Genomic DNA, 27,409 nt, shown 5'->3' with positions numbered 1-27,409 from the left:
TTAGCTGACAAAGGTCCATCTAGTTAAAGCTATGGTTTTTCCAGTAATCATGTATGGATGTGAGAGTTGGACTATAAAGAAAGTTGAGTGCCTAAGAATTGATGGTTTTGAACTGTGGTGTGGAGAAGACTCTTGAGAGTCCCTTGGACTGCAAGGGGATCCAACCAGTTAATCCTACAGGAAATCAGCCCTGAATATTCATTGGAAGAACTGATGTTGAAGCTGAAACTCCAATACTTTGGCCACCTGATGCAAAGAACTGACTCATTAGAAAAGACCTTGATGCTGGGAAAGATTGAAGGCAGGAGGAGAAGGGGATGACAGAGGATGAGATGGATGGTATCACTGACTCAATGGACATGAGTTTGACCAAGCTCTGGGAGTTGGTGATGGACAGGGAAGCCTGGTGACCTGCAGTCCATGGGGTCACATAGTTGGACTGAGCAACTGAACTGAATTGAATCCTCCACTCACCAGGATCTAAGAAACTATCACATATGAACTTAATAGGGAACATAGTTTACAGACACTTTTACATTTCTTTATTCTCCAAATTAATCCATTATGTACTACTTGACTGAAGAAGGGCTACATTACTCACAGTGTTTTAATGTACAGGGTTTCAGTATCTTATTCATACTGTTCATCTGCATATGTGGAAGGCCTTTAAAGTATATCAAGAAATGGCTAGTATTTCAGTATAGATGGTATGCAAATGATTCTGTACATGCCCTTGCTCATAAGGACTATGGTTTTCACAACAATAGCAGCATTAGAACTCACCATAAGAAAAAAGTACCATGGTTGAGGCATGCCATACTTCCCTGGAAAGACAGCTTCTATGTACCAGGTCACAAGGCCATACAAGAAAGCATCAATTACAAGCATTCCCATCATATGGCCAAAGGTGAGCTCATCCTCAAGGGTGGCTGGTGTCCAAATGTTATTCCAGCTAACACCAGTTTCTGAAATAAAAGGAGATATATACCATAAATGACAGATCTGTGATTGAAAGAGCAAAAAACAAAACAAAACAAAACAAAAAACGGTTGATAATCTAAATTTTACCAAGGTGAATTATCTATATGGTGATGCCCTTAGTAATTAGTTCATCCAAGAAAATGATGGAATATATAATAACATTGATTTCTTTCCTCCTCCCTTGAAAATCTACAAAAATAATAGGAGTGATTGAGATAAAGTCAATGACTAAAACAAAAATAAAGAGTAACAAAAAGCCAAGAAAAAAAAAAAAAGACCTATTAGAAACTATCCCTCTACTTTTCTGCTAATGTTATGTTCCCGCTGAAATAACCATTAGTATATACACATTTGGAAAAACATTTAATATAACTAGAGAAAGATGATTACCAAGTAGAAAAGAAGATGTTTTGCTGACAGTACTGATGGAAAGGGAAAAACATGTCAGCAAAAGATGACAAGTAGCGCAACTGAAAAAGCATCAGGGCTTGCGGTGAACTCCCCATGCAAATAAGAAAGATATTAAACACAGTGGCCCATGAAACCCATCCTGCCTTCACCTTTAGCCCTTCTCCTATAGCTCAGCACAGTGAGAAGAATGTTTATCAACACTGTGTCTTTGAGGAAGCTATATAAGCAGAGGTACTAGCCTGAGAAAAAAGGATTTGGTCAATTAAAGGTGATTATCAAAATGAAAGCCATCTGAGAGGCAATGAACAGTACATTAGAAAATGTAGGAAAAAAAAGAATGCACAATACAAACTTCAGGAAGTCTATCATAACTTGAGAAATTCTGCTACTGAAAATAAAATAGGAGTTCCTGAAAAACAAAAGTAATACAGAAAAAGAAAGAGCAAATGATTAATAAAATGACTTCATAAAAATAACTCAGAAAACTAAAACTGTTTTAGTTTTAATTCTGTTGCAGATTAAGCCAATGAAAATTAATTAATTAAACCTAGTAAATTTTCTAATGCTTCATGTATAAAGTAAGAATGACGTAAGTATCCACAAAGAAATCTTATATATATTCCTATGATTGGCTATTCATTTGGATTAGACTGTTGTTCACAGATGAGAAAACTATCTTCAATCCTCATTAATCAATAAATGCAATGAAATTCCCACTAAAGATTAACAAGATTTTTCATAGAATTTGGCAAAGTTATCCTAAAGTTCAAGAGGTAAGCAATGACTGAAGAGCAATAAGGTATGAAGACTAGACCAACAGATATTAAGACTTATTATAAAGCTATAATGAGTAAAACCACCGTGGTATTGACACAAAAAGAGACTAAAAAAGAATGGAAACTATTAATATCACTAGAACCAGATCCATGCATGTATTGAAATGTGATGTGAAATAGGTGAAATGAAAAAGCAACAGAGAACAATAGACATTCCAATAAACTGTTGTAAAAGCTTGATTTTCATGTGAAAAATAAATAAAATTAGATATAGCAACTTTATGCTTATTGAAAATCCAGGTGTAAAAATTAAAAAATATAAAATTTAAAAGAAAATATATGATTATCTTTATGACTCTGGGTTTTGAAGGACTTCTGGAAGATGACACAAGTGTACAAATTAAAGGAAAAGACTGACAAACCTGATTACATTATAGTATTTTTTTTGGAAAAAAGGTACCATGAACACAAGTTAAATGAATCACAGTTTAAGGTTAGTTATTTACATTGTGGATAACTGTAGCCATGAAATTAAAAGATGCTTGCTCCTTGGGAGAAAAGCTATGACAAACCTAGGCAGCATATTAAAAAGCAGTGACATCACTTTGCAGACAAAGCTCTGTATAGTCAGAGCCATGGTTTTTCCAGCAGTCATGTATGGATGTGAGAGTTGAACCACAAAGATGGCTGAGCACTGAAGAATTGATGTTTTTGAACTGTGGTGCTGGAGAAGACTCTGGAGAGTCCCATGGACAGCAAGGAGATCAAACCAGTCAATCTTAAAGGAAATCAACCTTGAATATTCATAGGAAGGACTGATGCTGAAGCTGCAATACTTTGGCCACCTGATATGAAGAACAGACTCATTGGAAAAGACCCTTATGCTGGGAAAGATTGAGGGCAGGAGGAGAAGGGGGTGACAGACGACGAGATGGTTGGATGGCATAGCCGACTGAATGGACATGAGTTTGAGCAAACTCTGGGAGATCATGAAGGACAAAGAAATCTGGTGTGCTGCAGTCTATGGGACTGCAAAGAGTCAGACATGACTGAGCGACTGAACAACAACTTACAACATTTAGACAATTGAAATACTTTTATGTAGCAAGAAAGCCTTCCTTTTCTCCCTTAAAATTGATAGATTTATATGCTATTTTTTACTTAGCATAAAAGATAAAATAATTTCATGGTGTAAAGGATATAGAATTTTGAATTACTCCCCAATTTACAGTCCATTTCTCCTTATCTTCTAATGTTCTGGCATTTTGTGTCCTGGGGAGCAGCAATGCAAATGTCCGTTTGAAAAGGCTGTCCCTTCTAAAAATGAAGACAAGTAGGAAAGGCAGCCCCTCACTTCACATAAGAAAAGAAGGAAAATAAGGTACAGAGGACAGGTACATGGATCCTTGGTTTTCCTATTTCAGGGAAACCCTGGTGACATATTCAGGTGGGATCATGTAGAATATCCAACATTGCATGATTGGTGGCATTGTTATTGGCAGAGTAAGGCAGCTAGATAGATGAACCCGAAGTGATGTTACTGGCCCCTCATACCTTAAAAGTCACATTCAGAGCCTGTATAACTTTCCAAGTATTTATAAAGGCCAGTCTGAGAGAGAGCCAGAGGAAGGCAGAGAACTGAATGAGGACTTTTAAGGCTAGATCTACTAGCCAGAACCATGTTTCTAACAGATGCGAGCCAAACATAAAGAGTCACACCTCAGTTTGCAAGAGTCCATAAAGCAGCTAGGAACTCTACTATAGATATAAAAGACCCAGATGATACCACATGTATCTGAGGCCACCATGTCCCTCCATCATAAGAGATCTCATAAATTTCCATCCCCTTCCATACTATTTTGAAGAATATGAGAAGGAAAAAGATGTCTGAAAAACTGACTCATTCAGAAGAACCTGAGTAAATCACTAAATTAAACTTACATTTACTTTCTTCAGCACAGTAGTGCTGAGTTTGGAGGAAAAATAGTTACAGGAAATAAAGACCCTATATTTGCTTTTTTCATGGGAGTAGTATAATGTATTATTGGAACAGATGTAGAAAAACCCATGTATTACTGGTGGGAGAATAAATTGATTTACTCTTTTTGAAGATTATTATAATAGTAATTAAATTAAGCTATGGATACCATATTAGATATTATATTTAGGAATTTATTTATTTATATATTAGTATTCATACCATATGAGAAAATATATGAATACTATTGAGGGAAGTAGCATAAAGTTGGAAAATTCTTAAGCATATATTGATAAAGAATGGTTAATTAATTATAATAACTCTTTGCAATGAAATACTAAATAGCTTTGTAAAAGAAAAGGGTCTATCTCTATGTGGGAAGAGGTTTAACATATACTTTTAGGTAAATAAGGAAAGTTATAGAATAGAAGGTTAATTCACACAATTGCCTTCATAATAAAAACACAAATCTGGAAATAAATAATTTTTATAGTATGTTCTTACCTCTTTACCCACAGTCCCACCCACACTGCCTCTTTCTACATTTCTAGGAATCAAACAGAAAAGGCAAAATTTCCAAGGCAAATGCTTACGTTTTGTTTCGAACTTGACAAGGAGTTTAATCCCCAGTGCCAAAGCAATATTTGGGCTGAGACAGGCAGCTACCTTCATGCTGAGGTTTATCTGTCCATAGTATTGAGAAATGGAATTAAATGGAAAGAAACTGGCAAAATATATGAAGCTTCCAGCAGAAGCAGCCAAACGGGCTGCAAATAAGAAGGAAATTATAAGGTCAATTTAAAGCAATAAACAAAATAATGAATTATAAATAAATTATAAATAAGTTCATAAGAATACACTAAATGTTTTCATAAGAAAAAAAAAAGAATACACTAAAGGATAAGAACGTAAACTCTATGAGGGAAGAGAATTTATCTTTTTCACCCTCATATCATCGATGTCTGAAACACAGTATGTGTTCAGTTCAGTTCAGTTCAGTTGCTCAGTCGTGTCGGACTCTTTGCGACCCCATGAATTGCAGCAGGCCAGGCCTTCCTGTCCATCATCATCTCCCAGAGTTCGCTCAAACTCACGTCCATTGAATCGGTGATGCCATCCAGCCATCTCGTCCTCTGTCGTCCTCTTCTCCTCCTGCCCCCAATCCCTCCCAGCATCAGAGTCTTTTCCAATGAGTCAACTCTTTACATGAGGTGGCCAAAGTACTGGAGTTTCAGCTTTAGTATCAGTCCTTCCAATGAACACCCAGGACTGATCTCCTTTAGAATGGACTGGTTGGATCTCCTTGCAGTCCAAGGGACTCTCAAGAGTCTTCTTCAACACCGCAGTTCAAAAGCATCAATTCTTTGGCGCTCAGCTTTCTTCACAGTCCAACTCTCACATCCATACATGGCTACTGGAAAAACCATAGCCTTGACTAGACAGGCCTTTGTTGGCAAAGTAATGTCTCTGCTTTTCAATATGCTATCTAGGTTGGTCATAACGTTCCTTCCAAGGAGGAAGCATCTTAATTTCATGGCTGCAATCACCATCTGCAGTGATTTTGGAGCCCCCCAAAATAAAGTCTGACACTATTTCCACTGTTTCCCCATCTGTTTCCCATGAAGTGATGGGACCAGATGCCATGATCTTCGTTTTCTGAATGTTGAGCTTTAAGTCAACTTTTTCACTCTCCTCTTTCACTTTCATCAAGAGGCTTTTGACTTCCTCTTCACTTTCTGCCATAAGGGTGGTGTCATCTGCATATCTGAGGTTATTGATATTTCTCCCAGCAATCTTGATTCCAGCTTGTGTTTCTTGCTGGCGTCAAAAGTCTGGGTTGCTTCTAGGACCTCACTTGGGAAGGTGCCAAAAATGGCCACCACCCACCTGGGCTCATCCCTGGGACTGGGTTGTCTCTGCATCCCAAGTTTGAGTCTTTAATCCTGACCACCCTAGCTCCAGTGCCAACTTTTTCACTCTCCTCTTTCACTTTCATCAAGAGGCTTTTTAGTTCCATAAATATTTATTAAATGAATGAATTAATGTATAGGATGACAATGTATAGGATATTTACCACATACAATAAAAATGTGCAGCCATTTAAACAAAGAATCACTCTTACATTTGTTCCTTTCTCCTTTCTAAAACTTATTTATTCATTATTACTTGGTTTGGAGAATTATAAATGTACACCACTAGTATTAACATAAATTTAATATCTTAGTGTTTCTAGAGTTTGAAATTATGGGTAGAATAATAAGCCATGGATGAAGTTTTTAACACATGCTTTCAATCTAAATTATGATAATCAAAAGAGAATAGTTAAATAAATAGTTAATTATTGAGAGTTGGATATGATTAGGTCCATAAATACAGGATCTTGTAAGCTAGGAAAAGAATTTTTGTCAAGATTATCATCGAGACAGGAGATCAAGATGGTGGAGTAAGAGGATGTGGTGCTCACTTCTCTTCATGAACACATAAAAAATATACATACACATGTAGAATAATTCTCACTGAAAACTAACTGCAAACAGGTAGAAAGATTACTGTAAAATCAAAGTTCTAAGAAAGATACTCATAGAATATGATAGGATGGGAAGAAAAACAATCAGGTTGTGGAACCTGTGTCCTTGGGAAGGGAATCAGAGATTGCATGGGTGGACATTTGCCATGGGGACTGAGCAGGTTGAGCCACAGACTGGGTGTCCCAGCTCACGCGTCCTATATGGAGGAGACAAGCCCCTTGGCTGGTTGGAGAACCATGGAGACAGAAAAGAAGGTTGGAGATGCCTGGACTCCACTTGTGAGGAATGTTCAAGTGCTCGCTTGCCCCAGGCAAGGCTGAGAAAGATCTTTTCTAGCAGCTGCAAGGTTTCCTGAGACCACCTCCCTACACTCCCCAGCCCAAGCCAAGCAAAAGCACTAGCACTGCTCACGCCACACTACAGTATGGCACTGGAGCTAGGGTGGTCAGGATTAAAGACTCAAACTTGGGATGCAGAGACAACCCAGTCCCAGGGATGAGCCCAGGTGGGTGGTGGCCATTTTTGGCACCTTCCCAAGTGAGGTCCTAGAAGCAACCCAGACTTTTGACGCCAGCAAGGCTGCTGGGCTTCCCACAATTGCCTGTGTGCCCTTGTCCAAGCTGAAAAAACTCTTTGGCCCCACTCACCGCACACATAGTGTGGCACGAGATCTAGGACAGTCACGACTGGGGAAGAGATGTGATTATCAGCTGCATCTGAGCAGAGTGGCAGATGCCCACACAGGCAAAACATTGGACTCCTTTTATGTGCATATGCCCACTTGCTTCAGCACACCCCTCCTTTGAGGCAAAAGTCCTGGTAAGTACCCTTAAAGTGAAAAGGTTACAATTATATTGTCATCCTTCTTATTTATCTGATAAACAACATCAGATATGCAGATGACACCACCCTTATGGCAGGAAGAGCCTCTTGGTGAAGGTGGAAGGTGGGAGAGGAGAGTAAAAAAGGACTGATGCTGAAGCTGAAGCTCCAATACTTTGGCCACCTGATCTGAAGAGCTGACTCCTTGTAAAAGACCCTGATGCCGGGAAAGACTGAAGGCAGGAGGAGAACGAGATGACAGAGGACAAGATGCTTGGACAGCATCACCAACTCAATGGACACGAGTTTGAGCAAACTCCAGGAGATGTTTAAGGACAGGGAAACCTAGCATGCTGCAGTCTATGGGGTTGCAAAGAATTCAGACATGACTGAATGACTGAATAACAAAGCACCTATTTATGGTAAAAACTCTCTAGAAAGCAGCATAAAGGGAACCTAAAACATTGTAATGACCATTTATGACAAACCTCTGGCAAACATCCTACACAATGGTGAGAAGCTGAGAATTTTTTTTTCCAAGATCATGAACATGACAAGGATGTCCATTCTCACCAATTTTATTCAACATAATTTTGCTATAGCAATCAGAGAAGAAAAAGAAATAAAGGGAAAAAAATTGGAAAAGAAGAAGTAAAACTTTCACTGTTTGAAGATAACATGATACTATAAATAGAAGATCCTAAAGATGCTACCAGAAAACCACTAGGGCTCATCAATGAATTTGGTAAAGTTGCAGATAACAAAATTAACAGAGAAATCTATTGCATTTCTACACACTAACAACAGAAGATCAGAAAGAGAAATTCAAGAAGCAATTTCATTTACCACTGTATCAAAAAGAGTAACAGAGGGGGAGGGAAAGATGGTGGAGGAATAGGACAGGAAGATCACTTTCTCCCTCACAAATTCCTCAAAAGAACATTTCAACGCCGAGCAAACTCCACAAAACAACTTCTGTAGGCTGGCAGAGGACATCAGGCAACCAGAAAAGCAGACCATTGTCTTCAAAAACAGGTAGGAAAAAATATAAAAGACGAAAAAGGAGACAAAGGAGGTGGGGAGGGAGCTCCTTCCCGGGAAGGGAAGCCCGTCCTGGGAAGGGAAGCCCGTCCCGGGAAGGAAATTTTAAGAAGAGAGGTTTCCAAACACCAGGAAACACTCTCCCTGCCGAGTCTGTGGCGAGCCTTGGAAACACAGAGGGCAACATAACAGGAAGGAAAAACTAGATAAATAATTAAAACCAAGAGATTACAAGCCCACCAGTAACTCCCCCAGCGGAAAAGCAGCACAGACGCCTGCATCCGCCATTGGGAAGTGGGGGCAGGGCAGGGACGCGCGGGAGGCGCGGGCTGCAGTGCTTTGCAAGAATCGGTCAGGAACACCCCACGCGCAACCAGAACGATCTAACTTGGGCTAGCAAACCAGACTGTGGGATAGCTACCACGCGAAAAGCTCAAACATAAGACACCGCCAGGACCCAGCACAGAACAAAGGACGGAACGGAAAAAGCCGGCTGCAGACCATTCCCCGCTGGGGACAGGAAGCCAGAGCCGTAAGGACTGGAAAGGGGCAATTGCAGACCCGGAGAGACTGTACCTAACTGCAAGCAGGCTCCTTTGCTAAGACTTCTGGGGGTGCTGGACAGTCACAGTCTGCCTCACGGGGGGCGCCAGCGGTCCACCCAGAAAGCTGAGCGGCAGCGGCGGAAAAGGTGACAAGCCGTGGCAATCGCGCTCGCCAAACTCCTGAGCTACTCAGACCTGGGAAGGGCACAAAGCGCAGTCCCAGCTGCATTTGTGCCTCTGAGGGCTGCCTGAGCACCGAACCTGAGCGGCTTGGACCGGGGAAGTGCACGCAGCCTAGGGCCGGCCCCAGACGGTTCCCGGCTGAGCATCGTAGAGCCGGAGCGGTTTGTGCGCCGCGAGAAAGGACAGGTCAAGCGGGGCAGAGATACTGTGTACACATGACAGTGCCATTTGTTTGCAGCATCCTCCCTCCCCACAGCGCGACTGAACTAGTGAGCCTAAAAAACCAGCAAACAGAAGAAGTTAAACAGAGGGAACCACCTTGGAAGTGAGCCCACACGGCCCGTAACATCAGAGAAGAGCCAGATATATTTTTAATATTTTTAAAATCATTCCTTTTTTTTTTTTTGCTTTTGCTTTTTTTTCTTTTTTTTCCTAGCTTTTAAAAAAATTGTTAAGTCTTCTATTTCTCCTCTAATTTTTATTTCTATAACCTAGTATTACTATTTTTTAAAAAAAGACTTTTTTTTTTTTAAGGCAAACACCATATATAGTCTTTGGATGGTTGTTGGTGTTTTTTTTTTTTTTTAATAATTCTTTTTTTTCTTTCTTCCTTTTTCCTTCTGCTTTTCTTTAATATTGTATCTTTGAAAATCCAACCTCTACTCCAGATTTTTAATCTTTGCTCTTAGGTTTTTGTTGTCAATTTTGTACATTTAAAAACCCAAACTTCACTACCCAAGTTTACCTGAGAGCGAGATTACTGGCTTGACCACTCTCTCCTCCTCTGGACTCTCCTTTTTCTCCACCAGGTGGCCTCTGTTTCTTTTCTCCCCCATCTCTTCTCTATCCAACTCTGTGAATCTCTGTGTGTTCCAGACGGTAGAGAACACCTAAGGAACTGGTTACTGGCAGGATTTGTCTCTCTCCTACTCATTCCTCTCTCTTATCCTCCTGGTCACCTCTGTCTACTTCCTTCGTCTCCTCTTCCCCGTATAACTCTGTAAATACCTCTGAGCGGTTCAGACTCTAGAGTGCACATAAGGAAGTGACTACTGGCTAGCTTGCTCTCTCCTCTCTTGATCTCACCGCATCTCATTCCAGTTACCTCTAACTACCCCCTCCATCTTCTCTTCTCCTTGTAACTCAGTGAACCTCTCTGAGTGTCCCTCAATGTGGAGAAACTTTTCATCTTTAACCTAGATGTTTTATCATCGGTGCTGTATAGATGGAGAAGTCTAGAGGCTACTGTAAAAATAAAACTGAAAACCAGAAGCAGGAAGCTTAAATCCAAAGCCTGAAAACATTAGAGAACTCTTGAATTCAGGGAACATTAAGCAATAGGAGCTCATCAAATGGCTTCATACCTACACCGAAACCAAGCTCCACCCAAGGGCCAACAAGTTCCAAAACAAGACATACCACGCAAATTCTCCAGCAACACAGGAACACTCCCCTGAGCCTCAATATACAGGCAGCTCAAAATTATCCCAAAACCTTTGATGTCTCATAACCCATTACGGGTCACTCCACTGCACTCCAGAGAGAAGAAACCCAGCTCCATCCACCAAAACTCCAACACAAGCCTCCCTAACCAGGAACCCTTGACAAGCCACTGATAGAATCGCACCCAAAGTGAGGAAGCTCCATAATAAAGAGAACGCCACAAATTACCAGAATATAAAAAGGCCACCCCAAACGAAGCAATATAACCAAGATGAAGAGACAGAGGAATACTCAGCAGGTAAAGGAACAGGAGAGTTGCCCACCAAACCAAACAAAAGAGGAAGAAGTAGGGAATCTACCGGAGAAGGAATTCCAAATATTGATAGTGAAAATGATCCAAAATCTTGAAATCAAAATGGAAACACAGATAAATAGCCTAGAGACAAGGATTGAGAAGATGCAAGAAAGGTTTAACAAGGACCTAGAAGAAATAAAAAAGAGTCAAAATATAATGAATAACGCAATAAATGAGATCAGAAACACTCTGGAGGCAACAAATAGTAGAATAACGGAGGCAGAGGATAGGATTAGTGAAATAGAAGATAGAATGGTAGAAATAAATGAATCAGAGAGGAAACAAGAAAAACGAATTAAAAGAAATGAGGACAATCTCAGAGACCTCCAGGACAATATGAAATGCTCCAACATTCGAATTATAGGAGTCCCAGAAGAAGAAGACAGAAAGAAAGATCATGAGAAAATCCTTGAGGAGATAATAGTTGAAAACTTCCCTAAAATGGGGAAGGAAATAATCACCCAAGTCCAAGAAACACAGAGAGTTCCAAATAGGATAAACCCAAGGCGAAACACCCCAAGACACATATTAATCAAATTAACAAAGATCAAACACAAAGAACAAATATTAAAAGCAGCAAGGGAAAAACAACAAATAACACACAAGGGGATGCCCATAAGGATAACAGCTGATCTTTCAATAGAAACTCTTCAGGCCAGGAGGGAATGGCAAGACATACTTAAAGTGATGAAAGACAATAACCTACAGCCCAGACTACTGTACCCAGCAAGGATCTCATTCAAATACGAAGGAGAAATCAAAAGCTTTACAGACAAGCAAAAGCTGAGAGAATTCAGCACCACCAAACCAGCTCTCCAACAAATTCTAAAGGATATCCTCTAGACAGGAAACACGAAAGGGTGTATAAACCCGAACCCAAAACAATAAAGTAAATGGTAACGGGATCATACTTATCAATAATTACCTTAAACGTAAATGGGTTGAACGCCCCAACCAAAAGACAAAGACTGGCCGAATGGATACAAAAACAAGACCCCTCTATATGCTGCTTACAAGAGACCCACCTCAAAACAAGGGACACATACAGACTGAAAGTGAAGGGCTGGAAAAGATATACCACGCAAATAGAGACCAAAAGAAAGCAGGAGTGGCAATACTCATATCTGATAAAATAGACTTTAAAACAAAGGCTGTGAAAAGAGACAAAGAAGGCCACTACATAATGATCAAAGGAACAATCCAAGAAGAAGATATAACAATTATAAATATATATGCACCCAATATAGGAGCACCGCAATATCTAAGACAAATGCTAACAAGTATGAAAGGGGAAATCGACAATAACACAATAATAGTGGGAGACTTTAATACCCCACTCACACCTATGGACAGATCAACTAAACAGAAAATTAACAAAGAAACGCAAACTTTAAATGATACATTAGATCAGTTAGACCTAATTGATATCTATAGGACATTTCACCCCAAAACAATGAATTTCACCTTTTTTCAAGTGCTCATGGAACCTTCTCCAGGATAGATCACATCCTGGGCCATAAATCTAAACTTGATAAATTCAAAAAAATCGAAATCATTCCAAGCATCTTTTCTGACCATAATGCATTAAGATTAGATCTCAATTACAGGAGAAAAACTATTAAAAATTCCAACATATGGAGGATGAACGACACACTTCTGAATAACCAACAAATCACAGAAGAAATCAAAAAGAAATCAAAATATGCATAGAAACTAATGAAAATGAAAACACAACAACCCAAAACCTGTGGGACACTATAAAAGCAGTGCTAAGAGGAAAGTTCATAGCAATACAGGCATACCTCAAGAAACAAGAAAAAAGTCAAATAAATAACCTAACTCTACACCTAAAGCAACTAGAAGAGGAAGAGTTGGAGAACCCCAGAGTTAGTAGAAGGAAAGAAATCTTAAAAATTAGGGCAGAAATAAATGCAAAAGAAACAAAAGAGACCATAGCAAAAATCAACAAAGCCAAAAGCTGGTTCTTTGAAAGGATAAATAAAATTGACAAACCATTAGCCAGACTCATCAAGAAGCAAAGAGCGAAAAATCAAATCAATAAAATTAGAAATGAAAATGGAGAGATCACAACAGACAACACAGAAATACAAAGGATCATAAGAGACTACTATCAGCAGTTGTATGCCAATCAAATGGACAACGTGGAAGAAATGGACAAATTCTTAGAAAAGTACAATTTTCCAAAACTGAATCAGGAAGAAATAGAAAATCTTAACAGACCCATCACAAGCACGGAAATTGAAACTGTAATCAGAAATCTTCCAGCAAACAAAAGCCCAGGTCCAGACGGCTTCACAGCTGAATTCTACCAAAAATTTCGAGAAGAGCTAACACCTATCCTACTCAAACTCTTCCAGAAATTGCAGAGGAAGGTAAACTTCCAAACTCATTCTATGAGGCCACCATCACCCTAATACCAAAACCTGACAAAGATGTCACAAAAAAGAAAACTACAGGCCAATATCACTGATGAACATAGATGCAAAAATCCTCAACAAAATTCTAGCAATCAGAATCCAACAACACATTAAAAAGATCATACACCATGACCAAGTGGGCTTTATCCCAGGGATGCAAGGATTCTTCAATATCCGCAAATCAATCAATGTAATTCACCACATTAACAAATTGAAAAATAAAAACCATATGATTATCTCAATAGATGCAGAGAAGGCCTTTGACAAAATTCAACATCCATTTATGATAAAAACTCTCCAGAAAGCAGGAATAGAAGGAGCATACCTCAACATAATAAAAGCTATCTATGACAAACCCACAGCAAACATTATCCTCAATGGTGAAAAATTGAAAGCATTTCCCCTAAAGTCAGGAACAAGACAAGGGTGTCCACTTTCACTGCTACTATTCAACATAGTTCTGGAAGTTTTGGCCACAGCAATCAGAGCAGAAAAAGAAATAAAAGGAATCCAAATTGGAAAAGAAGAAGTAAAACTCTCACTGTTTGCAGATGACATGATCCTCTACATGGAAAACCCTAAAGACTCCACCAGAAAATTACTAGAGCTAATCAATGAATATAGTAAAGTTGCAGGATATAAAATCAACACACAGAAATCCCTTGCATTCCTATACACGAATAATGAGAAAGTAGAAAAAGAAATTAAGGAAACAATTCCATTCACCATTGCAACGAAAAGAATAAAATACTTAGGAATATATCTACCTAAAGAAACTAAAGACCTATATATAGAAAACTATAAAACACTGATGAAAGAAATCAAAGAGGACACTAATAGATGGAGAAATATACCATGTTCATGGATTGGAAGAATCAATATAGTGAAAATGAGTATACTACCCAAAGCAATTTACAAATTCAATGCAATCCCTATCAAGCTACCAGCCATATTTTTCACAGAACTAGAACAAATAATTTCAAGATTTGTATGGAAATACAAAAAACCTCGAATTGCTAAAGCAATCTTGAGAAAGAAGAATGGAACTGGAGGAATCAACTTGCCTGACTTCAGGCTCTACTACAAAGCCACAGTCATCAAGACAGTATGGTACTGGCACAAAGACAGACATATAGATCAATGGAACAAAATAGAAAGCCCAGAGACAAATCCACACATATATGGACACCTTATCTTTGACAAAGGAGGCAAGAATATACAATGGAGTAAAGACAATCTCTTTAACAAGTGGTGCTGGGAAAACTGGTCAACCACTTGTAAAAGAATGAAACTAGATCACCTCCTAACACCGCACACAAAAATAAACTCAAAATGGATTAAAGATCTAAATGTAAGATCAGAAACTATAAAACTCCTAGAGGAGAACATAGGCAAAACACTCTCAGACATAAATCACAGCAGGATCCTCTATGATCCACCTCCCAGAATTCTGGAAATAAAAGCAAAAATAAACAAATGGGATCTAATTAAAATTAAAAGCTTCTGCACAACAAAGGAAAATATAAGCAAGGTGAAAAGACAGCCTTCTGAATGGGAGAAAATAATAGCAAATGAAGCAACTGACAAACAACTAATCTCAAAAATATACAAGCAACTTATGCAGCTCAATTCCAGAAAAATAAACGACCCAATCAAAAATGGGCCAAAGAACTAAATAGACATTTCTCCAAAGAAGACATACGGATGGCTAACAAACACATGAAAAGATGCTCAACATCACTCATTATTAGAGAAATGCAAATCAAAACCACAATGAGGTACCACTTCACACCAGTCAGAATGGCTGCGATCCAAAAATCTGCAAGCAATAAATGCTGGAGAGGGTGTGGAGAAAAGGGAACCCTCCTACACTGTTGGTGGGAATGCAAACTAGTACAGCCACTATGGAGAACAGTGTGGAGATTCCTTAAAAATTGCAAATAGAACTACCTTATGACCCAGCAATCCCACTTCTGGGCATACACACCGAGGAAACCAGAATTGAAAGAGACACATGTACCCCAATGTTCATCGCAGCACTGTTTATAATAGCCAGGACATGGAAACAACCTAGATGTCCATCAGCAGATGAATGGATAAGCAAGCTGTGGTACATATACACAATGGAGTATTACTCAGCCGTTAAAAAGAATTCATTTGAATCAGTTCTGATGAGATGGATGAAACTGGAGCCGATTATACAGAGTGAAGTAAGCCAGAAAGAAAAACACCAATACAGTATACTAACACATATATATGGAATTTAGGAAGATGGCAATGACGACCCTGTATGCAAGACAGGGAAAGAGACACAGATGTGTATAACAGACTTTTGGACTCAGAGGGAGAGGGAGAGGGTGGGATGATTTGGGAGAATGACATTCTAACATGTATACTATCATGTGAATTGAATCGCCAGGCTATGTCTGACGCAGGATGCAGCATGCTTGGGGCTGGTGCATGGGGATGACCCAGAGAGATGTTATGGGGAGGGAGGTGGGAGGGGGGTTCATGTTTGGGAACACATGTAAGAATTAAAGATTTTAAAATTTAAAAAATAAAAAACTTAAAAAAAATAAGTAAAAAAACAAAAACAAAAACAAAAACAAAAAGAGTAACATACCTAGGAATAAGCCTACCTAAGGAAACAAAATACCTGTACTCTGAAAACTACAAGATGCTGATGAAAGCAACCAAAGAAGACACAAACAGATGAAAGACATGCCATGGTCATGGATTGGAAGAATCAACATAGTCAAACAAGGAAATCTAAAGACTGAATGCAATTCGTATCAAATTGTCAATGGCATTTTTCACAGAATTGGAACAAAAAATCCAAAACTTTGTATGGAGAAACAAAAGCCTCCATGTAATGAAAGCAATCTCGAGAGAGAAAACAGCTGGAAGAATCAGGCTCCCTGACTTCATATTATATTACAAAGCTATAGTCATCAAAACAGTATGGTACTGCCACAAAAAACAGAAATATAGACCAATGGAAAAGGAATCAGCTATGAAAATATTAGTCACTCAGTCATGTCTGACTCTTTGCAAACCCATGGATTAATTGTAGCCCACCAGGCTCCTTTGTCCATGGAATTCTCCAGGCAGGAATACTGAAGTTTGCCATTTCCTTCTCCAGGGGCATCTTCCCGACCCATTGATCAAACCCAAGTCTCTTGCGTCTCGTGCATTGCAGGCAGATTATTTACCATCTGAGCCACCAGGGAAGCCTGTTAACCAGCTATACCTCAACACCAAAAAAAGTTAAAAATAAATAACAATCCAGGGTATTTGAGGTATAACTAGGTTGCTTCCATGTCTTGGTTATTTTAAATAATGCTGTAATGGGGTACAGACATCTCTTTGAGAAGTAATTTCAATTCTTTTGATGTATACCTAGAAGTGGGATTGCTGTATCTTATGGTAACTCTATTTGTAATTTTTTGAGAAACCTCAAAACTGTTCTACAGAATGGCTAAAACAATGTATATTCCACCAACTGTATATAAAGTTTCTTTATTCTCCACATCCTCACCAACAGTTGCTATATTTTGTAATCTTGGTAATAGTCAACCTAACAGTTGTGATAATTGAATCTGAATTCCAGATTACCACATCATGAAATTTAAATTTAAATGTGAAGTTTTGAAAAAATTGACAAGGAATACAGAGAAACAAGTGAGGAGAAAATAAATCAACAGCAGTTATCCCTGAGAAAGACCAGATGGTGGACGTTCTAGATCAACAGATTTAGACAAATGTTCTAAGATGCTCACACAGCTAAAGAAAGATGAGGATAAACTCAAGAAAATGATGTATGAACAAAACAAAATATCAATAAAGAAGTGAAAAACATAGAAAGGAATAAAGAAATTCTGAGGCTGAATAATACAATTAAAGCAATGAATATTCAGTAGAATTTTTCAAAATTGAATTTTCACAGTGAACTTTCTCAGTGAACTTCAGTTTAGTTCAGTTCAGTCGCTCAGTCATGTCCGACTCTTTGTGACCCCATGAATCATAGCACGCCAGGCCTCCCTGTCCATCACAACTGCTGGAGTTTACACAAACTCATGTCCATCGAGTCAGTGATGCCATCCAGCCATCTCATCCTCTGTCGTCCCCTTCTCTTCCTGCTCCCAATCCCTCCCAGCATCAGGGTCTTTTCCAATGAGTCAACTCTTTGCATGAGGTGGCCAAAGTATCGGAATTTCAGCTTTAGCATCAGTCCTTCCAATGAACACCCATGACGGATCTCGTTTAGGATGGACTGGCTGGATCTCCTTGCAGTCCAAGGGACTCTCAAGAGTCTTCTCCAACACTACGGTTCAAAAGCATCAATTCTTCAGCACTCAGCTTTCTTCACAGTCCAACCCTCTCATTCATACATGACCACTGGAAAAACCATAGCCTGGACTAGAAGGACCTTTGTTGGCAAAGTAATGTTTCTGTTTTTTAATATGCTATCTAGGTTGGTCATAACTTTCTTTCCAAGGAGTAAGCCTCTTTTAATTTCATGAAATTTCTTTTAATTTCACCATCTGCAGTGATTTTGGAGCACCCCCCTCCCCAAATTAAGTCAGCCACTGTTTCCACTGTTTCCCCATCTATTTCCCATGAAGTGATGGGACCAGCAAACTAAATAGCATGACATTTAGAAGACTGACAATGAACACATTATAATCAAATTGTTAAAATCTAAAGACAAAGAGTTTGGAAAGGAGCAAAAGAGGATCACATGCAAAGATCCTCATATGATTATTGGAAGAATTTCTAAACAGAAAGTTTGAAGGTCAGGAGGCTGTGGGTGAATATATTCAGATTTCTCAAGGAAAAAAATCAGTAAAAATCAAGAATTCTTAATGCTTCTAACTGTTCTTTTAAGATGAAGGAGAGATGAGTAACAAATAAATAGAAATTACCTGTCCTGGAGTCTTTCAGGTTGAAAGAAATATAGTTGAGACTATATGAACAAGAAAAGATCTCCAGTAAAAGTAAATTCATGTACAATTCTTAAAGCGAGTATTACTGTATCAACTATACCTCAACTTAAAAAGAGGAATCAGGAGAATCTGAGTCAGAGAAGATTATGTGATGATCAAAGTAGAGGTTGGAATGATGCAATTGCCAAAAGAGTTCATAAGCCAAGAAATGTTGACTGTTTTCAAAAATTGGAAAAAGGCAGGAAAATGTATTTTTTACTATAGGCTCCAAAGGAATACAGTAGTGCTTCTTTTAGCCAAGTGCACACAGGACAGTCTTCAGGATAGAGCATATGTTAGGCCACAAATCAAATCACCAAACTTTTGAGTTAAGATAAATATCATATAAACAATCTTCTTCAACTACAAGAGAACTAGAATACTGAAAAGAAAATTGAAAAATTTACAATTTTGTGGAAGTTAAACAGTATACTCCTGAACAACAAATGGATCAAAAAAGAAATAGCAAGAGAAATTAAAAGGTATATAGAGATGAATGAAAATGAAAACATAACATTAAATGAATTAAACGCAGTACTATGGGGCAAAATTATAGCTATAACTGCTTACTTGGAAAAAAAGGTAGGCTCTCCAATCAATAAATTAACTTCAAAACTTAAGAAACTTGACAAAAACAAAATTGGAAACTATCAATAAAAAATATAAAACTAGAATAAAGAAGGATATGTTAATAATAAAGATTATGGCAGAAATAAATAAAATAGAGAATTGAAAAATAGTAGGGAAAATAAACACTTACATGTGGAACTTAGAAAAATGGGACTGATGAAGTTACTTACAAAGCAGAAGTGACTTAAAGTTAGAATATGAAGCTATGGCTACCAGGGGAGAAGGTTAGGGTGAGGGATAAATCAGGAACTTGGGATGAACACACACTGTATACACAAGATAGATAACCAACAAGGATGTATCACGTAGCACAGGGAACTCTATTCTATATTCTGTGATAACCTGAGAAAAGAATCTTAAAGAGAGTGGGTATACATATATTAATATGCATAATAGAATTACTTTGCTCTACACCTGAAACACAATATTGCAAATAAACTATACACTAATAAAATTAAAATATTAAAAAAACATAAGACAAAGAAAAAGTACTAAGATTTTCAATCCATAAGCACAGGATATCTTTCCCTTTATTTGTATTTGCTTTAATTTCTGGTTAATGTTTCAAGTGAACATGTCTTTCACCTCCTTGGTTTATTTTATTCTTTTTGATTCTATTGTAAGAAGGAAGATTTCCTTCTTTTTTGAGTAGTTCATTCTTAATATATAAAAATATAATTGATTTTTGTATCAGTTACTTTAGTGAATTTATTTTTTTATTTTTTATTTTATTTTTTCATTCTTCCATTTTTTTATTTTTTATTTTTTTTATTTCTTAAATTTTATTTTTTTACTTTACAATACTGTATTGGTTTTGCCATACATTGACATGAATTTATTTCAAAAAATTTATTTAAATTGGAGGATAATTATTTACAATATTGTGATGGTTTTTGCCTTACATTAATATGAATCAGCCATAGGCATACATTTGTCCCCTCCATTCTGTACCCACCTCCCTCCTTAATCCATCCCTTCAGGTTGTCACAGAGCACTAGCTTTGGGTGCCCTCTGTCATACATAAAACTCCCAATGACTATCTATTTTACATATGGTAATGAATATGTTTTAATGCTATTCTCTCAAATCATCCCACCTACTCCTTCTCCCCCTGAATCCAAAAGTTTGTTCTTTATGCCTGTGTCTCCTTTGCTGTCCTGCACATAGGGTCCTTAGTACATCTTTTTGGATTCCACAGATATGTGTTAACATATGGTATTTGTCTTTCTTTTTCTGACTTACTTGCCTCTGTATAACAGGCTCTAGGTTCATTCACCTCATTAGAACTGCCTTAAATGTGTTCCTTTTTATAGATGAGTAATATTCCATTGTCTATAGATACCACAACTTCTTTATCCATTCATCTGCTGATGGACATTTAGGTTGCTTCCATGTCCTAGCTGTTGTAAATCGTGCTGCAATGAACACCGAGGTTTTGTTGTTGTTCATGCACTCATTTGTGTCCAACTCTCTGTGACCCCACAGGCTTCCCTGTCCTTCACTATCTCCTAGAGTTTGCTCAAACTCATTTCCATTGAGTCGATGATGCCATCCAACAATCTCATCCTCTATTGCCCACTTCTCCTGCCCTCAATCTTTCCCAGCATCAGGGTCTTTTCCAATGAGTCGGCTCTTTAGAACAGGTGACCAAAGTATTGGAGGTTTGATCTCCTTGAGGTCCAAGGGACTCTCAAGATTCTCCTCCAACACTACAGTTCAAAAGCATCAGTTCTTCAGCACTCAGCTTTCTTTATACTCCAACTCTCACATCCACACGTGACTACTGAAAAAATCATAGCTTTGACTAGATGGACCTTTGTCTCTGCTTTTTAATATGCACTCTAGGTTGGTCATAGCTCTACTTCCAAGGAGCAAGCCTCTTTTAATTTCATGGCAGCAGTCACCATCTGCAGTGATTTTGGAGCCCCCCAAATTAAAGTCTGTCACTTTCCATTGTTTCCTCATCTATTTGCCATGAAGTGATGGGACCAGATGTCATGATCTTCACTTTTTGAATGTTGAGTTTTAAGCCAGGTTTTTCTCTCTCCTTTTTCACCTTCATCAAAAGTCTCCTTAGTCCCTCTTCACTTTCTGCCATAAGGGTGGTGTCATCTGCGTATCAAGACAATCTTGATTCCAGCTTGTGCTTCATCCAGCCTAGCATTTCACATGATGTACCTTGCACATAAGTTAAATAAGCAGAGCTATTCACTTTAAAAGTTTTAACTGTCTTTAACTATTTTCTTTACTTAAACTGAACACCAGATCGGATGGATGATGTTATAATTTTGCTTCATCTATCAAATTTGATCTAATAAACACAGGAGAAGTAGAATGGTCTATTATACTTATGCCTATTTTTACCCATTTCCATGTTCTTTTCTTTGTGGAGTTTAGAGATTTCTGTTATCTCCTTTCTGCTCAGGAAACTTCCTTTAGCCATTCTTTAGTGGTAGTTTTGTAAAACAAATCTCTGTCTTCCTCCTTCTACAGATTTATTTCCTATTTATTCCTGGAGGATAGTTTTCCTGGATACAGAGTTCACTGTTGGTATTTCTTTTCTTCAGCACTTGGAAAAACATGCTGCTTCCTTCTAGTTTAGATGAGAAGTGTGGTTATTCAAACTGACATTCTTCTAAAAATAATGTATTATTTTTTGTCTGCTTGTTAGGTTTTTTTCATGGTCTTTAATTTTCAGAAGTTCAATTATGATGTGTCTTGGCATGAATTTCTTTGAGTTTACCCAATTTGGCATTACCCAATTCCTTGAGACAATATATGTCTGTCTTTCACCAGATTTGATAAAATTTCAGCCATTATTTCTTTGAATACTTTTTTATCTTGAAAACTTTTTCAGTCCCACATTTTTCCTATTCTTCTTTTGAAACTTCATTGATACAAATAAGTGTTAGATATGTGGTTATTGTCCTACATGTCCTTGAGATCCTATATATTTTTCAGTGTATTTTCTCTTTATTCAGAATGTGATTCTACTGAATCTGTCAATTTAACTTATTCTATCTTATCTTTATTCTACATAAGCTTTAAACTTGCTGTTATATTTTTCTATGATTTCCATTTGTTTTAAAAATAATTTCTATTTCTTTGCTGAGATTTCTATTTTCCAATTTGTTTTCATAATTTCTTGCTGAAGCCATTTTTATGATGGTTGCTTATATTGCTTGCCTACAATTATAATACCTGCTTCACCTTAGTGCTGTGTCTTTTGCAGTGAATGTCATTTCTCAGTAATACTGTGATTTTCCTGGTTCTTTGTATGAGTGATTTTCTATCATGTCCTAAGCATTTTAGGTAAAGTGAGACTATGAATCCTAATCTTTTTTAAAAAGCAGGTGGCACACAAAGGTCAGATGGGTGTGGCTGTTCCTCTTCCCTGCTGACACTTCCCTGGGAAAAGCAGGGCACTGATATACACTGCCTCATTGCAGACAGATGAGGTGGAAGTTCGGACCTCTCTGGGCTTGCTAACACGTTTGTGAAAGTGGGGAACTGACTCATATCACCTTTTAACCTCTGACGGAGAAGGCTTAGCTTTCTACTGGGCTTCACTGATGCTAGATGATGGGAGATGTGGAAGGAGTGCTGACTAGTTTTGCACACTTGTTCAGTTTCTTATTGCTGTTGGGTAGATGTGGAAGATTAGCTGATAGCAAGGATGCTTATTAGAACTGATTTGTACTACCTGTTAAGTATTATTGATACTGTATGTGGATGGAAACTTAATTCACTACTGGACACTGATGGCAGTAAACTGGCAAGGGAATTATTAATTGAATAGTGTCTGACTCTGGAAAGATGGGATTGAGATGGAGGATCAACTTCTTTGTTGACTCTGACTCAGCCATGAATATAGAGGTGCAATGGTTTTTCACTTAGTGTTGGGCTGGAATAGGGCAAGTATTGCCAAAATCTTTTCTATTGTTAGGGCACCAACTTCCTAGTCTTTTGGTGTGGGAAAACAGGCTTTGTTTGGAACTTTTTGTATGTTGTTAGTTGTAGACTAGACACTTTTGAAGTGCTTTTTCAAAGATATATGAGTAGCAGTAAGTAATCCCAAGAAAGTAAAGGTCAAGTCAATTCCTCAAGTTTCAAGGTTTCTAGGCAGCCTTTCTTCTTTATAACTTTCGGGGACTTTCTATTCTTGTTCATTGTCATAGCTGAGATTTTTAATTTTGAGGAGAACTTGGGCTGAATTAAAAATAAGTTTGATCTCCTTGCAGTCCAAGGGACTCTCAAGGGTCTTCTCCAACACCACAATCCAGAAGCATCAACTCTTTGGTATTCAGCTTTCTTTACAGTCCAACTCTCACATTCATACATGACTACTGGAAAAACCATAGCCTTGACGAGATGGACCTTTGTTGTCAAAGTAATGTCTCTGCTTTTTAATACACTGTCTAGGTTTGTCATAGCTTTTCTTCCAAGGAGCAAGAGTCTTTCAATTTTATGATGGCAGTCACCATCTCCAGTGATTTTGGAGCCCCCCAAAGTAAAATCTGTCACTGTTTCAATTGTTTTCCCATCTATTTGCCATGAAGTGGTGGGACCAGATGCCATAATCTTAGTTTTCTGAATGTTGAGTTTTAAGTCAGTTTTTTCACTCTCCTCTTTCACTTTCATCAAGAGGCTCTTTAGTTCTTCTTCACTTTCTGCCATAAAGGAGGTGTCATCTGCATATCTGAGGTTATTGATATTTCTTCTGGCAATCTGGATTCTAGTTTGTGCTTCATCCAGCCCAGCGTTTCTCATGATGTACTTTGCATATAAGTTAAATAAGCAGGGTGACAATATACAGCCTTGATGTACTCTTTTCCCCATCTGGAACTAGTCTGTTGTTCCATGTCCAGTTCTAACTGTTGCTTCTTGACCTGCATGCAGATTTCTCAGGAGGCAGGTAAGGTGGTCTGGTACTCCAATCTCTTTAAGAATTTACCAGAGTTTGGTGTGATCCACACAGTCAAAGGCTTTGGTGTAGTCAATAAAGCTCAGTCAAACCAGTCAATCCTAAAGGAAATTAGTTCTGAATATTCATTGGAAAGACTAAAGCTGAAACTCCAATACTTTGGCCACCTGATGCGAAGAACTGACTCATTTGAAAAGACCCTGATGCTGGGAAAGATTGAAGGTGGGAGGAGAAGGGGATGACAGAAGATGGCATCATCGACTCAATGGACATGAGTTTGAGTCAACGCTGGGAGTTGGTGATGGACAGAGAAGCCTGGCATGCTTCAGTCCACGGGGTCACAAAGAGTTGGACATGACTGAGCAACTGAACTGAAAAATAAGTTAAAATACTATTAATATTTTAATTATTCTAGATGGAAGAGTCATTCTAATTATTTAGTCTATTATACCACCAGAAATAAAAGTCTTTTTTTCTTAAGTTTTTATAAATACACTAACTCTTGTTTGACAAAGTTATTATTATTTTTCAATCTTATTTTGATTTTCAATACATTATTTTCTGTTTTAGCTCAACATATTATTTTTCGTTATCCACAATTTTGTTAATTGTTTTGTTGAGGTCCTCAAGACCACCTCTGGATTCAGTCACTTTCTAGGACAATTCAAGGATATAGCATATAGTCATACTCAAGAGTTATGGTGAATAAATAATGATGCTATAATAACAATGTAAGGGTACAAAGTTCATTCATTGAAGGGAAAAGGAGCATGGGGCAAAGGGCAGATGGAAACAGGCACAAGTTTACAAGAGTTCTCTCTCAGTGAAATCACACAGGTTATGTTTAATTCCTCTAGCAAGGAACTGTGACAACATATATAAAATACTGTTGGCCAGATATTCATTAGAGATTGAGGGACTAAGGTTTTCGTTGGGAGCTTGTCACATAGGTGTACCTAACATATATTGACTCAAGACTCCCAGAAAGAAAGCCTGTGTTTAGTATAAAAACTGCTTGTACAAGCACTTTAGGAACCATGAGCCACTCTTACTATTTAGAGAATGGGCAGAATCTTCTAAAAATGTAAGTTCTTAGATGCCAAGCAAAGGTCAACCTTTCTAGGAAGGCTTTCTAAGGAAATGAGTTTCAGGCCTGCTATGTTAATTCCTTTCAGCACAATTCTGAATACTAATTGTGCATTGTGAAGACCAATCAGCTGATATTTGTGATAATATGCAGGTCAGGAAGCAACAGTTAGAACTGGACATGGAATAACAGACTGGTTCCAAATAGGAAAAGGAGTACGTCAAGGTTGTATCTTGTCACCCTGCTTATTCAACTTATCTGTAGAGTACATCATGAGAAATGCTGGGCTGGATGAAACACAAGCTGGAATCAAGTTTGCTGGGAGAAATATCAATAACCTCAGATATGCAGATGATACCACCCTTATGGCAGAAAGTAAAGAACTGAAGAGCCTCTTGATGAAAGTGAAAGAGGAGAGTGAAAAAGTTGGTTTAAAGCTCAACATTCAGAAAACTAAAATCATGGCATCTGGTCCCATCACTTCATAGCAAATAGATGGGGAACCAGTGTCAGACTTTATTTTTGGGGGCTCCAAAATCACTGCAGATGGTGACTGCAGCCATGAAATTAAAAGATGCTTACTCCTTGGAAGGAAAGTTATGACCAAACTAGAGAGCGTATTAAAAAGCAGAGACATTACTTTGCCAACAAAGGTCCGTCTAGTCGATGATTTTTCCAGTAGTCACGTATGGATGTGAGAGTTGGAGTATAAAGAAAGCTGAGCACCGAAGAATTGATGCTTTTGAACTGTGGCCACCTGATGCGAAGAGCTGACTCATTTGAAAAGACCCTGATGCTGGGAAAGATTGAAGGCGGGAGGAGAAGGGGACAACAGAGCATACGGTTGGATGGCATCATCGACTCAATGGACATGAGTTTGAGTAAACTCCGGGAGTTGGTGATGGACAGGGAGGCCTGGCGTGCTGCAGTCCATGGGCCTGCAGAGTTGGACATGACTGAGCAACTGAACTGAAGTGATTAAAGGTTATATTTTGATACTTAAAAGTCTTACTGCAAAAATATATTTATACACTAAAATTATTTAATAGGGACTCTACTTGTTCAATACAGAAAATACAGGAGGAATAATGCTTACTAGGTGTGGTATAAAAAAGAAATATTCCTTAATTTTGGGGGAAGTTATTAAACATTGTCAATAGAAAATTATTTCTATAAGATCTGTAGTAGGCCAATCTGGGGTTATCTGATAATATATATCTATCTCATGTGGGCTTTCACAAAGAATCGATTTTTCTTTGTCTATGTATGTGATACAGTGTCTTACCACATGGTAAGTACACAAAGGACATGCTGAATAAATGAATGAATTAATACTTCTTTCCCTTGATTTGCTTTTGGAAGTGATTTGAAATCAACTTCTGCAGGAAGCACTGTTTAATTTATCCTAAGTCCCAACTGGTAACAATCTTATTTTATATACTGTTTTTATACATGTATTGGGCAGTATTAAATTTCAGTGCACCCTCTACCTCCTGTCAAATCATTTCATGTGCAATTCATCTATGTTAGAATGTATGCATGTGAGATAGCTACATGGAACTCCCAAATATGGCCTTATTTTTGGTCAATTAAAAAGGTAATTCTATTACAGGAGAAGTCTTAGACTCACCTTTATTAAAGAATGTGCTAACCATAAAGCCAAAGAATATTGACGCAATGGCATAACACATAAGAAAGACAAAGATGAAACTATAGTCACTGTAGCAGAAGACTGGATCACTGAAAATCTACAATAAAACAATTATGACATCTTGTAAAACATGCAAAAAGTAGTACCATTAAACACAAGGGAAGAGGGAGAAAACTATGGCCCTGAAGAAACAGATCACACTGCCCAGTGACTGAAACTCAACAAGATGCCAAGTTAACTAATTAACTTATTTCTTACAGAAGGATTAATGTTTTTCTCAGAGATTTGGCAGTGTCTGAATTTCCATAAAAGCCATTTTTCATTCTCTTGAAAACCTGAGACTAATCAGTCCATACTATGATTGCTTTTTCCTTCCCAAAGGATAGTTGCAGCAGGTTGCAATCTACTGGAACTAAAATGTTAGATGTAACAGCCATATACGGCATGTAGCTATTAAACACTTGAAACATTAAGCACTTGAAACGTATCTAGTGTGACTGAGGAGCTGACTTTTTATTTTCATTGAATTTTAGTTATTTTTAACTTAAACTCAAAAGATAAAACAGTGTCAAATACAGATAAAGTATTTCTAATGAAAATACAGTGTACAAATTGAGATGTGCTCTAAATA

At 37.9% G+C, this 27,409-nt stretch overlaps 1 protein-coding gene across 1 annotated transcript in view; it reads right to left on the bottom strand.

Moving 5' to 3' along the window:
* Nucleotides 1–27,409, bottom strand: part of LOC101114079 (phospholipid-transporting ATPase ABCA3-like) — a 272,511-nt gene that overhangs the window by 203,900 nt on the left and 41,202 nt on the right. The window contains exons 7-9 of the mRNA XM_042240680.1: nucleotides 26,758–26,875; nucleotides 4,740–4,913; nucleotides 784–965 (exon numbers count right to left, since the gene is read on the bottom strand). Coding sequence (XP_042096614.1) covers nucleotides 784–965; nucleotides 4,740–4,913; nucleotides 26,758–26,875 — 474 coding nt within the window. The remainder of the gene's footprint in view (nucleotides 1–783; nucleotides 966–4,739; nucleotides 4,914–26,757; nucleotides 26,876–27,409) is intronic.

The sequence above is a fragment of the Ovis aries genome, chromosome 24 (genome assembly GCF_016772045.2).
Source record: "Ovis aries strain OAR_USU_Benz2616 breed Rambouillet chromosome 24, ARS-UI_Ramb_v3.0, whole genome shotgun sequence".
Taxonomy (NCBI): Eukaryota; Metazoa; Chordata; class Mammalia; order Artiodactyla; family Bovidae; genus Ovis; species Ovis aries.
This window is presented reverse-complemented; position numbering and strand designations above follow the sequence as displayed.